Source organism: Pithys albifrons, chromosome 1 (genome assembly GCF_047495875.1).
Source record: "Pithys albifrons albifrons isolate INPA30051 chromosome 1, PitAlb_v1, whole genome shotgun sequence".
NCBI classification, from domain to species: Eukaryota; Metazoa; Chordata; class Aves; order Passeriformes; family Thamnophilidae; genus Pithys; species Pithys albifrons.
In genome coordinates this window covers 9981021-9998487 of record NC_092458.1, presented here as the reverse complement: position 1 = coordinate 9998487, position 17467 = coordinate 9981021, and the positions used below count along the sequence as shown (strand labels likewise).

Here is a 17467-nt window from a genome sequence, read left to right as displayed (position 1 = left end):
ATTTCTTGCTGGAATCCTTGAAACAATCCCATCATCAGCAAATGGTGGACACTTAAAATCAGTGAAAAAACTAGAATACACAAATTAGATGGATGCCTGACACTAGACACTGATGTGATTACATTTGTTGTGATATATGTACTTCAAAAATTACCTTTAAATATAATTTACAGGATAAACATGTTACTCCTCTACTTTTACCATATGAGTACATATTTTTATGCTCACTTTATATTTTACTGTATGTTCATATTTTACCATCACTGATACAACAATGGTGTTTGAAAATACTTTGTAGATCTAAACAAGTGTCCTTTAAATCAACAAAACACTTCAGTGAGGAAGAGTGTATGTGTAACTTTCCCAGCCTCTCTCACTCAGATTGGAGGTTTTACCCCCTCAGTACTTTCTGGGCTAAATTCCAAGACAACAAAGCTGTCAGTTATTAAATCAAAGATGCTTTTTCCATTCTCTCTGTAAATAATAATCTTTTCCTTACAGCATTTATACCCAATATAATAGATATTTTCAGACCAGCTTATTCACTGTCTTACAGTATGTAGCTCACTTGGGTTATGTAAGATCTACAAATGTGTTGGAAAAAAAGCCCTTCAAAAACAAACCAAAAAATGCAACAAATCCCTCTTCCTGAGGACTTAAATATACTCTTTTGTTTGTTTTTTAAAGCTGCATTTAAAATTGTGAAGGGTTGGCTTGGCCCAGATGCAATAAGCATGTTAAAGTTCACAAACAAGAGCGATGTACAGGAATACATCAGTGGAGAGTATCTGCCACCTCACATGGGTGGAACTGTGAGTATATTAACATTTCATCTTCCTTTTGTGATAGGTTGAGACACACCTGTATAAATTCCATATGTAAGCTTGAGAGTTGGCACTTCAGGAATGTGAAATGCCTTGAAATTTTGTCGATAATAATTTGTACATCATGTTAATGTAAAATAACTTCATGAGAATTTGGCATCTGGTAGTCTTAAGTACAGAAATAATTTTTTCTGAATTGTTTATCCACTTACAAGTCATTGGAAACAACATATTTTTTCAGACCTTTTTAAAAAAATACCTGTTTTCAGTGTCATTCTTCCTTCTACTTTTTTCCTACCTGATAAATTAGAAATAACTTTAGTTTATTAAAGAAGTTCTATGAACAGAAAGTAGGTTTCATGGCCCTCTGAGAGTTGTTGTCCTGCTCTAAAGCTGTGATTCATTTAAGGCAGTTATATCATAGCTATTTCTTCTTTGGTGTCTCCAGGGCTGCATTTCAAGACTTGACTTCAGAAGATTCTTTTAAAGAGTATTATAGAGTTCCAAAGTGTATGGTACAAGCACTATCATGTCAGTGGAACTAGAATCCTGTTCTAGTACAATCTAAAGAGCAGAACAGCACAAGCATCTTGTACAGCAGGTTTTACTTTTCACACAGCTAGTAGATTAGTTTGCATAATCTTTATAATAGAATTTGCAGAAAAAGGATATTTTTTTCTTTAGAATTTTTATAGGCCACTTATGGTAGTAGAATAAGCCCACTGCAGGCAAGTTACTTTTAATTGTTCTTTTTCTACTTTTGCTTTTCTTAAGTATTTTTGATGTTATGGCAGCAACAATATGGATAAAAGCAAAGTTGTGCTTCAGCAATAGCAGGAGAGGCCATTTTCCTTTATATATAAATTCAAGGTGAATTCAGGTGGCCAGAACATATGAAACTTGTTTTGGGAACATAAAAGAATGTTACCTTGCTTTTTATTTGACTGAGATTAGCAGCCTTTAAAAAGTGCTTTTGCATGAGATTCTTGAGGAAAAGGTATCCTTCTTCTCCATGGAAAATTGCTGCCCAAACTCCCTAGTCTTATATAAGAACTTTGATATGATGGAAAGCTGAAATTGCTGAACTTCAGGAGTGGGTATTGAGGGAAGAGCTGGTGATGTCCAAAGTGGCTTCAGTAAGGAGTTGAATGGTGTTCAGCAGTTGTTCTGGGCCTGACTCCTATGGATTTGTCCTATTCTTGCAATAGAGGGGCAAGTTTTTTTCTCCTTCGGGCTGAGTATCTCCCATCTGCTTTTCAGACCATCTTACTTGAGAGTTATGTCATTAAAGAATTTGTGGCTTTGCTAAATATCCCTGTGAAACATCTGGTTGAGCACTCTTACTTATCCCTAATTCTGCCTTGGTCCTGAAAGGTGTCATTGCTGGTTAGTGATGTTGATCAACTTGGCTCCATGTTGCCCATCTCATGAGAGTAGTAACAAGTTTCAAAATCCTGGAGTCAGTTTATCCAAATAATTTTTCTGAGGAAGTAAGTTCAAGTGGCAGAAATAAAGGATAGGAATAAACTTGATTGACAAGGGCTCCAGGGGTTTTGACAGCTGTATCTCTGCATATTAAAAGCCCTGTATTTTGAAACAGCATATACTTTGTCTAACTACTGAGTTTCTTTGGTATTTAGCCACTTGGTGGGTGTTTCGAGCTTTTAGCCTGTCATAATTTGGAAGAATTGGTAGCTAATATTGAGACTCCAAAATTGTGCTCCAGACCTTTCTTCCAAAGATGTCTTCAGTATATACACTAAAGCAGAATTTTTGCATCCCTCACAGCAAGGGGTTTTTCAGTGACCAGACAACTTAATGACCTTTTCTCAGAATTTAACTTTGCTTGATGTGATTAACCTTGGCTCCTCTTGAGGCAACTAGGTAAGAGTACATTCTCCTTTATTAGTGTTGTCAGGCCTGACTGTTTTTTAAACACAGTATCTGATCTGCACAAATTGATTCCTCTGCCACAACTTCTCCACTCAAATGTTTGGTTTTATTTGTGAGGCTTTTTTTTTCCTCCTTCCAGTTCTCTTTGTCATCTTTGATTTCCACATATTTAGTAACAGATTTTCATATTTGCAACTAGCATAACACTGTTGAAGAGCCCAGCATATCTGTGCATCCTTTGCATTCAATACAGTAGCCATAAGACACTCATCCTCTATTTACTGTGTCCCCCTAGTAGGATCTGTCTTTGAAGAGCCAGGTCTTAATCAAATATAAGCAACTGCTGGAGGGGTCATTTGGCTGGTCCCTGTGGGGTTAGACAAAGAATGTAACTGCAGTGGAATCTAGGCCTCCCAGGAGAATGTTAGAGACTAGTTTTGGAAGTAACATCAAAAAATACATTTTGTAAATTGAATTAATAATGTTGAACTTTGGTCAGTGATTACTTAAGAAAATTGTTCTTTGTCTCCATTGGAAGCTCCAAACTTCAGTGTCTCACTGAAGTTTTCTTTAAGTATTTTTGTTTTAACTCAGGGACACTCAAAAGATGAATCGGACTTCCCTTAAAGTTCTTCAATCAACTGTCAGCCAACTGAGAAAGGAGGAATATTACACACTTGATTTTAGACAACTAATGGACAAAAGTGTCTCTAGAACATCAAAAGCATTAAAACTAATTATGGAAAACAAACTATGATTTTGAAGGACTTTGGAATATAAATTGGATTGAAGTTCTATTCAAGTCCATCAGGACTGTGACTATTACCATACTTCTAATCTGTACATGCTACATACCATGTACCTGGCTTGGAGTTGTTCTTGTCCATAGTGTACAGAGGTCACTCCCATTATAGCAGATGTCTCTTGGAGAGTTTGTCAAAATTGCCCAAAACAGATGTAGGACCAAACTAATGCTAAGCAGTCTGTAAAATTAGGGTTAGGTGCTCAAGAGCCACTTTTTAATTTCCAGTTATTGATACTGATGATGGAACAGGCCGGTTCTTAATGTATGCACACTTCTGACTGACCAGGAGATTCATTGTCTGCTCAATAAGATTTTGTGCAAGACTGGTGTACATGTAATGCACACCCTGATACAAGACATGTACACACAGTAGGGTTTTAGTGTTTGGTTTTGCCCTTTGTCAGAAGATGGATTTAACAAAGATGAATTGATCAAGATTCTCTCTATTGGTACCAGTACAGAACAATGTGCACTACTAGAATGCTGTGCTCTTCACCTGAGTATCTGAATTGATAGTCCATAGCTTGTTTTCTTGGAGGTATCTTTTATATGTCAGTGATCTGACGGTAAGACATGAATAACATTTTGCATATGATTTCATGGCTGCTGTGTACATGTAATCTTAGAAAATATCACTGCTATGATTAAGATACCTCTACCACAATTGCCAAACATAGTAAAGTCTTCAGATCTTTAGATTTAGATAAAAGAGAGCCATAAGTCTCTAGAATAAATGTATTAAATATTGAATATATCGGTCTTGTTTACCTTTCTGAGGTTTTTACCCTATTGGTAGATAAACTCATGTCACTGAAACTTAAGAACTGTGACAGCGAAGAGTGGGACTTTGAGTTGTCCCAGTGATGAGAGTTCAGCTGCTGACACCATCCAGCATCATGGATTAACGAGGTCAAGTGAAGTGTGCAGCAAAATTAACTTCCTTTATTAAGGTCACTTTGTCATATGCACTTCATCACATGCTGGGAGGGAGTGAAAAGGGTTTTTATCAATTTGGCCAAGGGGAAGCTGGTTATTTCTGTCTGGTATTTGCAAGTGGGGGATGCCAGTATTCTGCAAGCCTACTGTAACATTTCTAATAATCTGAAGCCTTTTCTTCTAATAGTGAATTAGTTTGTAGGAGATTCTTAAAGCTTGTCCTTCAGGCCCTTAATAGGATATTGTTCGAGCTTGTAGATCCCTGTTTCATTAATCTAAAGGACTTTGACTGTTGCTACAGCCTGAAGAATAGGAGAGAAGTAGGCCTTGGTTATAGATGATAAGAAGTATGCAGTTTTGTTTGTAGTTACTTTGAATAGTGAGGGCAGTTAGATGCCTCCCTGACATCCATTCCCATCAGGTCTCAGAAGCTCAGCAGGGTCAGCTCCGGATTAGTACTTGGATGGGAGACCTCCTGGGAAATGCCGGGTGCTGTAGGTTCTAGTCCTGAGGACATCCCTGTCACTGTCCAAGCTCGCTCGGCCGTGGCAGATGAACCTCAGGACTGAAACGGTGGGGCCAGTTCTGCACATGCTGAGTCTCACCTAAAATCCACTGCGCAGGCTGGAAGGGGCACACCCACGTGGGGACAGCCCTTCCCAAATCTTTGTTCCCGAAGCCGAGCCACACACACTTTGAATAGTCACATCTCATTCCTTGTTTTGAGAAAATGTACTTGCTTACAAAGAGCTCTCGAAATACCTTTTTGTACCTCCCTGCTGGATGCATAGTTTGGAAACTGTGGGCATTGTTCAAAACTGCCTCACAGGAGTCACATCTCTGCTATTTTTCTTTTCCACTGGAAAAGCTGCCAGACTAATTCAGTTTACTTGATGTTTAAAACTGTTAAAAATGTAGTAGGGGCACAGATCCCTGTTTAAATACTTTTTCTAACATTAAATGTACTAAAACTCTTTTGAGAATGTTAAGAGAGTTTCTAGTTAGCAAAAACTGTTTTTTACTGGTCTTCTAATAGAAAAGATATCTTTGCAGTAGTCAGCCAGAGCTTTAATATGCTGCTGCAGTGTTACCCAGGTGTCTTTAATATGGTCTTTAAGTCGATTTGGCATTCCGAAGACTGAGGTCTGACTTGCAGAGGATGTGCTAATTGTCCACACACTAGGTTAGGCTTCAAGGATTATTTGGGGTTGTTTTGTGGTTTGGGGTTTTATTTCCTTTTTTTAAATGGCCATTATGAAACTAAAGTGAGAAGAACAAGTGATATTTTTCATCACTTTTGGAGTGTTTTTAGAAATAGCTGTCATAAGTTTTAATCCACATTTTCTAGAACAAGGAAGAGAACTTGAGTATTAGAACTCAAAATGCTGATTCTTGATAGATCTACTTCTGCAGGTTTGATTCTATAAATCATTGGATGACTGTATTTATTTGTCTATTGATGGCAAAATAAAAACTATTAGTAAGTGTCAGCTTTCTGCACGGGGTACAATTTAAAGTGGATAAATTAAACATACAAGTAATGTGAAACAAAAATTGATAGTATTTGTTTGAAAAAAATCCTAGAGAAAGCACTTCTCATACTTTTAAATAACCAACTGTTCCTTTAAAAATCTCTTTATGCTTTAGGATTCTTTCAAGTACAGTTATCCTCCATTGGTTGATGATGATTTTCAAACGCCTTTATGTGAAAATGGGCCCATTACTAATGAAGATGAGCATGAAAGTAAAGAAGAGATAGATGCAGAGACCAAGGAGACTGGGGAGGTGAATGAAGCACAAAACCTTAATCAGAAAAAGGTATCTATGAGGATTTAGGCAAGAGTAGCTAAATGGCTACAAAGTGGAACAAGAGGCATTATCACTTTGGTTATTGTCATAGTGTTGAGTTTTTTTAACAGTTTGTTCTGTCCTTCAATTTGACAAAAGATTCTGGTAAAATTGAAGAATTATACTTGCAGTTTCAGCCTTGGCTCTTAGTCTGTTAAGGCAAGTTTGATCCTTCAGAATATGTAAAATGTTTACCAGATATTTAGTTTCTCTTGGAATATAGTGAATTGTACAGTAAAACAAAAAAGGTTTTTGTGTTTTGTTTTCAAAGGTCATGTTGGTTTATTTTTAGTCTTGGGATATCTAGTGGTGTACATCTTGAAATACATCTAGTTTTCTGAGTTGCTTAAATCAGTATGTACACATGGAAATACTGTTAGATATTTATACTTTCATCATATATTTTTATTTATTCCCAGGAGAAATTGTATTCCTACATGTTAGTCCTGTTTAATCTTCCTTCAGTGTTGTTTACCCATAAATAAAGGCATTATTTGACATTTTTTTACACGTTCATACAAAGAGATATTTAGGAACATGCAGTGATAATCCCTGGGGATATTGTTCTTGAAAATAGTAGGAAAGCTCTGAAATTCACCACTTTAGTGCCATAATTAATTTTGGAATATGGCTTACAAAACTTCTGTTTAAAGGAGTAGAATATGTAACTTTCCATTTCGTTTACTGTTCCAAGTTTATCTGAATAATTTGAAACACACAGATCACTAAGTAGTCCAGTTGTTTGAAACTTGGCCAGCTTTTCAAAAGAAAAAAAAAAGGACAATTTCACTGACCTTAAGGTCAAAAGGAAGCATTACATAACTGTGGTGATCTCCTGACCATTAGACTCAGTAGCTTGTTTTGCTTGTAGCACAGTTTTCAAGCTGATTCTCAGACACAGAAACATGGGGAAGTCCCTGTTCAGTGTCTGAGTTGCCTTTCGTGCTTAAGCCTCAGTGTTTCTTGGGTTTTTTTTAATTAGTGTGCCTGACCTAGCTTTCTGCTTAATTAAGGTATTTCTTTTCTACTTTTTTTACTCTTGAATTACCATAAAACAAATAATTTTCTCTTTAATACAGTGTAATCAAGTTGTTCTGCAGTTTTTGTAATGAACTGTGGTTCACTTTCATGCTCATCATGTGTCAGTTAGCCTTAAAGCACTTTTAAGGCCTTACCTTTAGCATACTTGTAAAATTTCAGACCAAATCTAATTATTGGTACTGTTTCTGTAAAAATTTAGGTTGTTTTCCTTAAACTCACAAATCTTCTGTTTGCATATTTGAAAATGCTTTTTATTTCTTCCACTGCAGGTACACCATTGTTTGCCACTTTAATGTTACATTCTTTTATAAAATGTGTCTTTCAAAAAAGACTCCCTTATTGTCAGAATGGTTGGCATTTCTTATTTCTAAGTTAATTTTTTTTACTTGACTAATATCTATCTATATATCTAAATATTCAAATATTTTTTTTACTAAGGCAATCTTCAAAACTAATGCATGTCAAGTGCAGGTCTTTGTTTGCAGACTCTGATCTTCTGTTATTCATCTGATTTATTTAATATATGTAAGCCTCCTCTTATAGAAGGACCTGCTTCTTTCCACAGAGTGCTGAGAGCCATGAGTGATAGAATTAGTTAATAAGTGCCTGTGCTGTAGATGCCTTCATAACTCTAAAGTAATATTTTTCTCTGGTATTTGTATAGAACAAAGCCCAATGTCTAATTAGTGCAGTGTATTTACACATTAACCTTTTCCTATAACTTTATCTAATTATAAAGAAAAGTTGCTATGTGTCTTCTTTTTATAAAGCCTAGTTCATGTAAAATTTTGTTTTCTTCTCATTCCTATACTTAAAACTCACATGAACTCAATTCTTTTCATGTCTTTTCTCTGTATTTGAAGTGAAATAAAAAGGAGGCCAAGCAAACTCTTCAGCCAGCTGAACTTGAATCATGATGTCACTAGTTCTTTCAGTCTTCTGCATTCCCCCCCTACACCTGAGTTCCAGAGTTTTGGTTTTGGGGGTTTTGTTGTGGGTTGTTTTGATTTTTTTTATCATAAGATGTCCAGGCTTTCTGACGTGTTTTTCTTAACGTTATGGAACAAACCCCTCAGAACCTGATGCCTGCAGTTTTGGATGCACCAATTCAATCAGCGTTATTTGTTCTATGCTCTGCAATACTTCAGAGTTTCATCTAAAAGCAATGAAGATGAGTTTAGCAACTCTGCAATGTAATAAAGTGTGGAATTGCTACTGTGTTTTTTCTGTTCAGTGTTGCAGTGTTTGCATTGGGGTGTCTGTTTTAATTGAAAAGTTTTGCAGTGGATGAACATTAGCAGTACTTTATGATTTTAAACATTTGAAGTACTATAATTTAGTGTGGCTGGAGTTTTCAAAAGCCAACTTGGGCATCAGGAAAGTACATGGAAAAAAAACAAAGCAGAAGTTTTGTTTCATGCTTGTTCCTTGTTATATAACTTCTATAGCAAATCACTTTCTTCAGTGGACTTCAAGCAACTCTGGGGAATGAATACATATTAAGCTTGGTCTTTAATATGTAAATTGTTGAAATAAGCCTCTTCATATTCTTTGAAATACCTGCATGATTTTGCAATGTGCAATCCAGGTTTCTAGTTAATCATTGTAACTATCATTTTTACTCAGATGAATTCTATAGAACACATTTCCAAATCAGAGGAAACTGACAAAACAGAGGTCAAACCAAAAAATGCAAAGAAAGCTTTAACCACTTTTAAAGGACCTTTATTACATATCAGGTAATAATAATTTTCCTGTAAGTGTTTGGTTTTTTTTTTTGTTTTTTCACAATGTGCCTTGGACACTTGAGTACTGAACTAAGTGGTTTTCAAAATGAACTGTTTTTTCAGACTATTAGAGAAAAACAAGTTATAAACATCTTTCTTAAGAATGGTTTTTACAAAGCTTAAAGAATTTTTCTGGTTTTATATGTTTTTAGTGAATCTTTTGGTGTCAGCATAGGCATGCTTTTTGTATTAATAGATGTATATTTCATAGAATTTTAGGAAAGATTTGTATTGAGAAACCATCTGACTTAGTTAAAACTGTGCTTATTATAGTGAGAGCAGTGTTTTGATGTTGTTTGACTGCACTGGCTTAAGAAAAAACAATACCAGGGGAGCTTTCAGTGTTAAATCTTGCTTGAATTCCTTTTACCTTAAAATGGTATAAATGTCTACATTAGTAGTTTCCACCATTTAAATTTAATGAATGGGTCCAGTTTATTTTGTGTGGAAAGTGCTCTATAAATGGAATATCTGCCCATAAGCTTTTGTCATCCAAGATGCTTGCATCTTGCAGTTAACCTGCTTTTTATCATTAAACTAGGAAAAAAATCAAATAGCCAATACAATTTTTTTCACTGCCTTTCAGGTCAAGATGCTTGTTTAGAATTTAATTTAGATGTTAACTTTTATTTTCACTTTCAGTTTGCTATTAGATGAATGAAGAGAATATCTAATTTTTAGGTAATTTCTTAGCTAATTTTGTAAGTGCTGTAACGAATTAGTTTTGGAATGAATCTGAATAATGACATGCTCATTAGTGTAAAAATTATTTTGTATATGAATTTTTCCTAATTTTGAAATAGAAACCCTCCTCTGTGTAGCAATAGTCTTGTATCAGGACAAAGGCTAGACTGCAGAATTGTGATTATAAAAGAATGTTAAAAATTTTCTGGGACAATCCCAAACGCATCTGTGTTTTCCTATCCACTTCTTAATTTAAAAAAAAGAGCCAAATATAACCATACAACAAAATAAAATCCAAACAAGCAAAAACAACACCCCAGCCCCCCACACACTGTATCTTTTTTTTCCTCTTACAATATTTCAAAGTGCACTTGAATAGAAGGGTTGCAGTTCATATAAATTACATGGAAGAATAAACTTGGTCAAGTATAGAGGTGTTAATATGTGTAGTCTTGCTCTCATGGAAAATAAAATACTGGTGTCTCCATTGTCTTTGTTTTGGTTTTGTTTTTTTTTCTTGTTTTGTTTTTTAATTAAACTCCTGAGCACAGTTGTTGCTCTTTATTAAGGTTATACCTTTGTAGAAGCTAGAACTAGTTTTCATTTCTCTGCAGTGATTCTCAGGACACTTACCTGAAGTTGACTGAATAGTTAATATGTAGTGCCATTTATAACCAGTTATAGGCACTTATTACAGAGACTGTAAGCTCAGCCACTATGGTTGACTTGCATCCTTGCTGATCCCAGCATTGTCCTGTGAAGGGAGCACCCTGGAGCCTGTCCAGGAAGCTGAGGAACTGCATCTCTGGCACTGTGAAATCATGGACCAAAGCTGGGTCCTTGTGTTCTTTTGTATTTGTAGTCACACTCGCAGAGCTGTCTCCCTCATTTAGATCACTGTTGTATTTGACTTCCATACCTTAAAAATGGAAGGGTGGCCTCTGACTTTTCTCCTCAATGAATGAATTGATTTGGTAAAACAAAAAGCAACATTTTCCTTGCTCTGTCTGGCAAAGAGCAGCTCATGTTGTGATGTGTTTTTGGATGAGAATTTCTTGTACAAGCTGATTTGGTTAGGTCACACACATCAGGGAAAGGAAAGTGTTTCTGTAAAAATGAAAAAGTCTGGGTGTTTGTTTAAACAACCCCTCCTCTTGCCAGCTACACCCCAGCACTGTGGAACTGCTCGATTTCACAAACAGAAGCCATACCATAGTGGTGCCCAAGTATTTTTTTCTTTCTTTTTTTTTCCCTTTCTTTTCTTTGATCAACAGCCACAGTTAGTGGTAGAACAAGAAAGATCAGGCTCTGGCACAGTATTCCTTTCCTTGATCTCTTTTTCTGCCTTGTTTTGTTGCTAGTTAATGTTTTCCTGTCTCATTTATGGTTCATCTTGCAATTGCTGTAACACACAGTGCAGTAGTACAGTATTAAGATAGCCAAAATGCTTTCTAGATAGAATCCTTCCTTTCCCTAGTGTTACCTTAAGTTGAGAATCTGGAAATAAAAAAATACTGAAAGGAGAAGATAGAATTACCCTATAAAGCTATTTTACACTTATCAGTTTCTTGGTTTCTGCCCTATTTGGCACACTTCCTTCTTCCCTACCAAAGCAGGAAAAAAGTATTCTTGTCATATGGACTGGCTAATGCATTGTAAAACATCAGCATCACTCCACGTATACAGTCATCACTAGAATCTACATCCAGCATAAACGTTCAGGCTGACCCTACAGCACCAATGGTTTTTCTTCTCAGCTAAGACACTGATTTGTTCTAAGTGAAAGAAGTGATTGGTACTATAAAAGGAGGTTGTTTGAGGAGGAGGTCAAACTAACATGAAATTGACATCCTAAAACAAGGACATAATATTTTTTGGAAAAAGCTTTCTGTCAAAGGAATATGCAGTTTTGTAGCACTGCATAGTTCAGCAGTACTTTGTGTGCTCCTAATGTGACATATTGAAAGAAAAGCTTTTCATTTGTTCCTCAAGTTTCCTTTCAACTTGTATTATATGAGCATGCCCTACCTTTTGCCTAGTAGTGTTCATTTGAATGCCTATCTGAAATGAGTTGTGCTGGTTTGATGTGGTTTAAAATACTTCATGCATGACTCTCCTAATTGCCCAAGAATATTAAAAACAAGCAATAATTTATGCATGTGACACCACAAGTATGTGAAGTCTGACTCATAAGTACAAGTGAATTTAGCTGTAGTGGTTGAAATGGTTGCCACTTGGGGGTATCTGCCTTTTCCTCATAGGAGTGCACTGTGTCCATTACAGGGATAGATGTACAAGGTGGTAATTACTCCATGTGTGTGACACCTTATTAAAATTAGCATAAATTAAAATCCATGATGCTTTCACTTAGCATACTGCTCTAAGATGCAGTGACTGACTCTGTGTATACTGGTTATTCCTGCTGTTGCAGATGGTCACGCTCTTCCAGAGGAAGAAGTCAAAAGCAGTAATCAGCTGAGGCAGCTAGTTCCACTTGTCATGAGTCAACCCTAAGCTTCACTACAAAATTTCTGCATTTTGTTTTCAAAGCTTTTTTGATGAAAATCTATTTATATGATTTCTATGTAGCTGCAGGGTTGGAAGCATTTTTTTTCCTGTAGGTGTGATCAGGTTTTTACTATGATATGTTGTAAAGATAATTTGAAAAAAACTAATTCTTTTTGATTTTCCTACTAGCCCAGCAGAGGAACTATATTTTGGATCCAAAGAAACTGGAGAGAAAAAATGTTTGATAGTTCTTACAAATGTCACTAAAAACGTAGTGGCTTTTAAAGTAAGTGTTTTATGTGTGGCCTGGTTTACTTATTAAATGTGTAACTTTTACTTGTTTTGTGAAAATAGGAAGAAATGCTATTAAACCCACTATACAGACAAATTTTTTTATTCTGCTGTGATGTTTGAAGCAGATCAAAAAAATCCTCAGGCTGAATTTGTGTCTACAATGTACTACCACCTCAAAGAGGATAATTGGTATTACAAATTGTTAAAGTACTGACTGGAAAAGAGCTATAGTGATGGTTCTTTAGTGAGAGTCTAATACTTCCTGAAGAAGAAAGGTTTGAGCTTTGCAATGTTGTCATTTTGGAATTTTTCTTTTTAAATATTGGCTGGCAACATGTTAGGAGTGCTCCAAAAATGAGGCAGATCCATCTGCAAATGTCACCATCAAAGGAATGAATGCACTTAAGTCTACCTCAGAAATACTGAGTTGACATGCATCTTTATATATTTTCCCATCTTTTGTGTTCTCTGCACACTCAAATAACTAAAGTTTCTATATTTTCATGTTAAAAATTATACCGGATAGTCCATTTTGTATTCTTGGCAGGTTTTAAATATTTATGCAAAAGAAAAATAGCAAATGCAAGAAAAGAAGGGATATAAGTGGTTAAGAGTAAGGAAAAAGTGAAATACCAGAATCCTATTACTCCTACAAAATAATGTATTTTAGGACTTGTCCTAATATTCAAGCTTTTGGGGATTTAGTTACTACAGAATGAGGGAAGTTGTGAAGCAATCAGAGTTCTCGCATGCACTTACTGTATTTTGTTTGGTATTTCTTGTTTATAGGTGAGAACAACTGCTCCTGAAAAATACAGGGTTAAACCCAGTAACAGCAGCTGTGAACCTGGCACATCATTGGATATAATAGTCTCTCTTCATGGAGGTAAGTAAAAATTTACAATAGCCTTTTTAAGAAATCTGGACAAGTTTTATTAATAGGCTGATGCTGTAGGTACTGGTGTTTGTATGTGCTTGTGTGTAAGACTGGCACTTGTGGCTACTTGACTGTTGTATGAGAATGTTACTATTTGTTAAGAAAAACATGGATGTCAGGAAGCATTTGAGTAAGTGCCTGTACTGATTTACTTTATTGATTTACTACTCCACTCAGTCATAAGCAGCTGTTGTCTTCAGTCCATTCTGTTTCTTGTCTTAAAAAACAAAAAGTCGGATTGGCAGCTGTGTCACTTGTGCACTAGAACAGTGGGAGTTTATCTGTAGTAAATCAGTTTCCTAAGTTGTTGAAAGGACAGGTGAATTTGCGGGAGAATGGGTTGTCTTTGAATTGTTAAGATAAAATTAGTTCTGTTAAAACAATGTAATTCTGGTAAAAATGTAATCAAAATTATTGAGCTTTAGAGAATGACTGTTATTTCTAGTAAGTCAGCGTCTTCTGTCCTGCAATAAGCAAGCTCACATTTTTTATCACTTTTGTTCAAAATGCTTCTTGTTCTCTTTGTAATATTGTCATTTTATCTAAGCACGCTAAACATCTGTTTCTTTGGGGTTTTTTTCCTTCTTTGAGGGCAGGTTTTGCAGCCTCTCTGCAGGATCGTTTCCTTATAATGGCAGCGGAAATGGACCAGTCTTCTGGGGCAGGTGCACCAGAACTTACTCAGTTTTGGAAAGACGTCCCTAGGACCAAAGTGATGGAACACAGGTGAAGAGATGCTTTAACTGAGCATGCAGATATTTTTACTTTTGCTTCCTGGATGAAAAGCTATCAAAACATCATTGGTAAAAAAGCTTTTTCTGGCTATCATTGCATAGTCATTTTAAAAATTATTCATCCAGAACAGATAATAAAGATAACTGTTAGCTAGACTGTTTACTGTTAATTATATAATGTTGCAATATATTTGTGATTTTTGATGTGTTTTTTTCCCCTTTCACAGGCTCAGGTGTCATGTCATAGAAAGCAGTAAGCCTTCTTCTCTGACATTAAAAGACAATGCATTTAATATTCCAGCAAAAACCAATGAAGATTTACATATGCAGGTACTGGTGTTTCCTTTTGTGCTGCATATTAAACAAACTTATAAAATATGATAGCAATAAGAAGAATTTTTACTGAACCTTTTTGATACTTTGTGAATTATATTATTTGAAAAGCTCAGCAAATGAAAGTAACTAAATCAGTGATAGTGATTTAATTACTTTGTTAAATGATAATGATTTAATAAAATGCTACTTTTAATGCAGTTTACTCATTCCTCTTGTGTACGTACAGATCTGGGGTACCAGTGAACCTCAGTGGTATCTTTTGCTTCCTGGTGTAAGGATGTCACCTGCTTGATGCAGGCTGTCTGAGCTGTCCTTAACTTAAGATTTGAAGCTCCTTTATGGAACAGGTTCCTGCAGTATGGAGTCATAGAAAAGGTGTTGCTGAGAGATCACTGTGAGAAGTCTTTTTTTTTCAAGCTTGTTGCCTAAATACCAAGTACTTTCACGTGCAGTAATTCTAATCTAATGAAATAATTCTATTTTCAGCTAACTCATTTACTGCAAATTAATAAAAGACTTGAAGAGCAGATGCATCGCTGCCTCTGGTTCCAGCAGTTGTCAGTTGTTTTATCATTGCTATCAGTTACTGTTGCTGCCTTGTGCTTCTACCTGGCATATGGCCAGAGAAGCTAAAAAGAATTGCTGTGCCCTGGATGTGCTGCTGCCTATCATGGTGTGTTGGAGTAGAAGAGATTGCAGTGCTGCACTCAGATTCTAGAACTGCCAAAATGAGGTTTGTGAGCCTACAGCCATGAACAAGGATACAGTTTGCTGGAAAAAAAATAGAACAAATGAATGACCAGCAAATGAAATTACTGAAATCACTGTCTAAGTTGGCACTTAGAATAGGGCATGGGTAAGATGTTAGAGAAGGGCCAATTTTCAATGTCCAACTCAATAAAAACTACTGAACTGGAAGGAGGAAACCAAATATAATAATACGTAAAACTGTTTTGATTTTTTTCCTCTATTCAACTACTTTAAATACAATATTTTGTTTATTTTTATCATATTCATTCTTACATTCTGAATTTTTCTCATTCAAGATGCAAACAGTCAGTTTAGTGTTTTCTGAGGTTAATCAGTTCATTCAGGAACACTTACAGAAATTATGTAGTACAGGCAGAATTTTCATATATAATCTGTGTACATGCACATATAAAGGAAGATATTTGTTGTTAGTAATTATTTTGGTAATTCAGGTTCATTGCTTTCATTGATTAAATTCCTTATTATTGTGCTTCTCCTGAATGCGAAGTTACTGTAAATATTTCTTACCAAGTAACATACAGACAAGACACTATTCTGGTTTTTTGTTTTTCTCTTTTTTTGAAAGCAGCTTGTATTCAAATTGCAAAAGAAGTGCCAGGCTTGACTTCTGGACTGTGATGGCTTATTCTTGGTTCATAAAAAAGCTATTAAATAGTCAGTGTAAGAACTTACTCTGAGTTGTGCAATATGGTTAAATTACAGATGAATTTATGAAAAAAGCCAGTCAAATCAGGAAGATGAAATACTGCTGAAGGCAACATAAAAGTATTATATCTACCATTTCACAGAAGCTGTTGTGGAAATGGTATATGAAGCTAGTGAGAACTTTGCTAACAAAGACTCTTTCTACTCATTGCTGTAAATATGTATATTAAAATGATAAAAATTTAAAAGGAGACTGATTGTATCTTTCATACATTTAAAATTTTCACTCTTAAAGAGATCTAAAAGGTTAAAATAATTCTGTTGCGAGAATTAATTTTTGCTACAAACTGGCTTTGTAACACATCATTTAGTTTTGTCTGCTGACCTCAATAGATGAGAAGTGATTATTGTGGAAAAGTAAAGGTCATACTTTGCTTCTGTCTTTTTGCTTACAGTGTGCTGGTGATCTAGGATCATTTCTAGGAAGTAGAAAAGGGCAGTTTAAAATAGTGTATTAATAAACAGGTTGACTAAAAAAGCCAGCAATAGGATTACTAAAACAAAATACCATGTAAAAAGCAAGACTACAGAAATGTTTGATGCACAGTCTTCCGTCCTTTCTTAATTTATACATTTCCTTAATTTTTCACTAATCTCATTTCTGCTCACTTTGTTTCTCAGTATTTTCTTTTCCTAATGTGTTGGCAATTTGTATTGTTCACTGCTTATTATGAAGCTGTTCCTTGGGTTATTTTCATGTGCATGCAACTTAAATGCTTTGCTTCCAACAAAATGAGTTGTTGTTGAGAAGGTAACAAAGTAATTTTTAACCTTAAGATAATAATGACCATGCTATTAAAATACCAATTCCTTAATTTGAGTGGATTGAATAGCACTTTACTGTAAAATTACAAAAAATATATTCTTAGAGTCCTTGCCAATATGAATATTTTAATGTTTTGGTGCTTTCATATATTTTCAGTATTTTATTACTTACTTTATTATTGGTATTTTCTTTGTATGATGAATCAGATGAACATCTTTTCTATTTTAATATGTTTTAGAAAAATACAGTTACAAAATAAATATGAGGAAATACATAGTCTTGAATGTTTGGTCTTTTATAGTTGCACCTTCTGAGGTTTTCACTTTCTTGTTAGTCTGCAGATACTTAATATGGGAGGGGTCAATGTGGTGATGACCCATAGTCTGTGTTGTTGAACAGAAGCTGTGATGATCCTTGTCAGACAAATGTCAAATGTTTGATACTGTCTTCTTGGATAGAATGCCAACATAATCACACAGCACATGATATTAACATGTAAATGGCACCATGGCACAAGTAGTGCAAATCCACACAGTACAAATGTATGTGTATCTTGATAAAATTAACTGTTGTTTAAACATCAGACAGTAAATGGAAA

General features: G+C 35.3%; 1 protein-coding gene across 4 annotated transcripts in view; it reads left to right on the top strand.

Annotated features, from left to right (window-relative positions):
- Nucleotides 1-17143, top strand: part of MOSPD2 (motile sperm domain containing 2) — a 34781-nt gene extending 17638 nt beyond the window's left edge. For all 4 annotated transcript variants that reach the window (XM_071559160.1, XM_071558888.1, XM_071558980.1 and 1 more), the window contains 8 exons: nt 688-812; nt 6106-6276; nt 8974-9086; nt 12516-12612; nt 13410-13506; nt 14154-14283; nt 14519-14621; nt 15114-17143. In XM_071559160.1, the coding sequence (XP_071415261.1) occupies nt 688-812; nt 6106-6276; nt 8974-9086; nt 12516-12612; nt 13410-13506; nt 14154-14283; nt 14519-14621; nt 15114-15260 (983 nt within the window). In that variant the 3' untranslated portion in view covers nt 15261-17143. The remainder of the gene's footprint in view (nt 1-687; nt 813-6105; nt 6277-8973; nt 9087-12515; nt 12613-13409; nt 13507-14153; nt 14284-14518; nt 14622-15113) is intronic.
- The last annotated feature ends 324 nt before the right edge of the window (nt 17144-17467 follow it).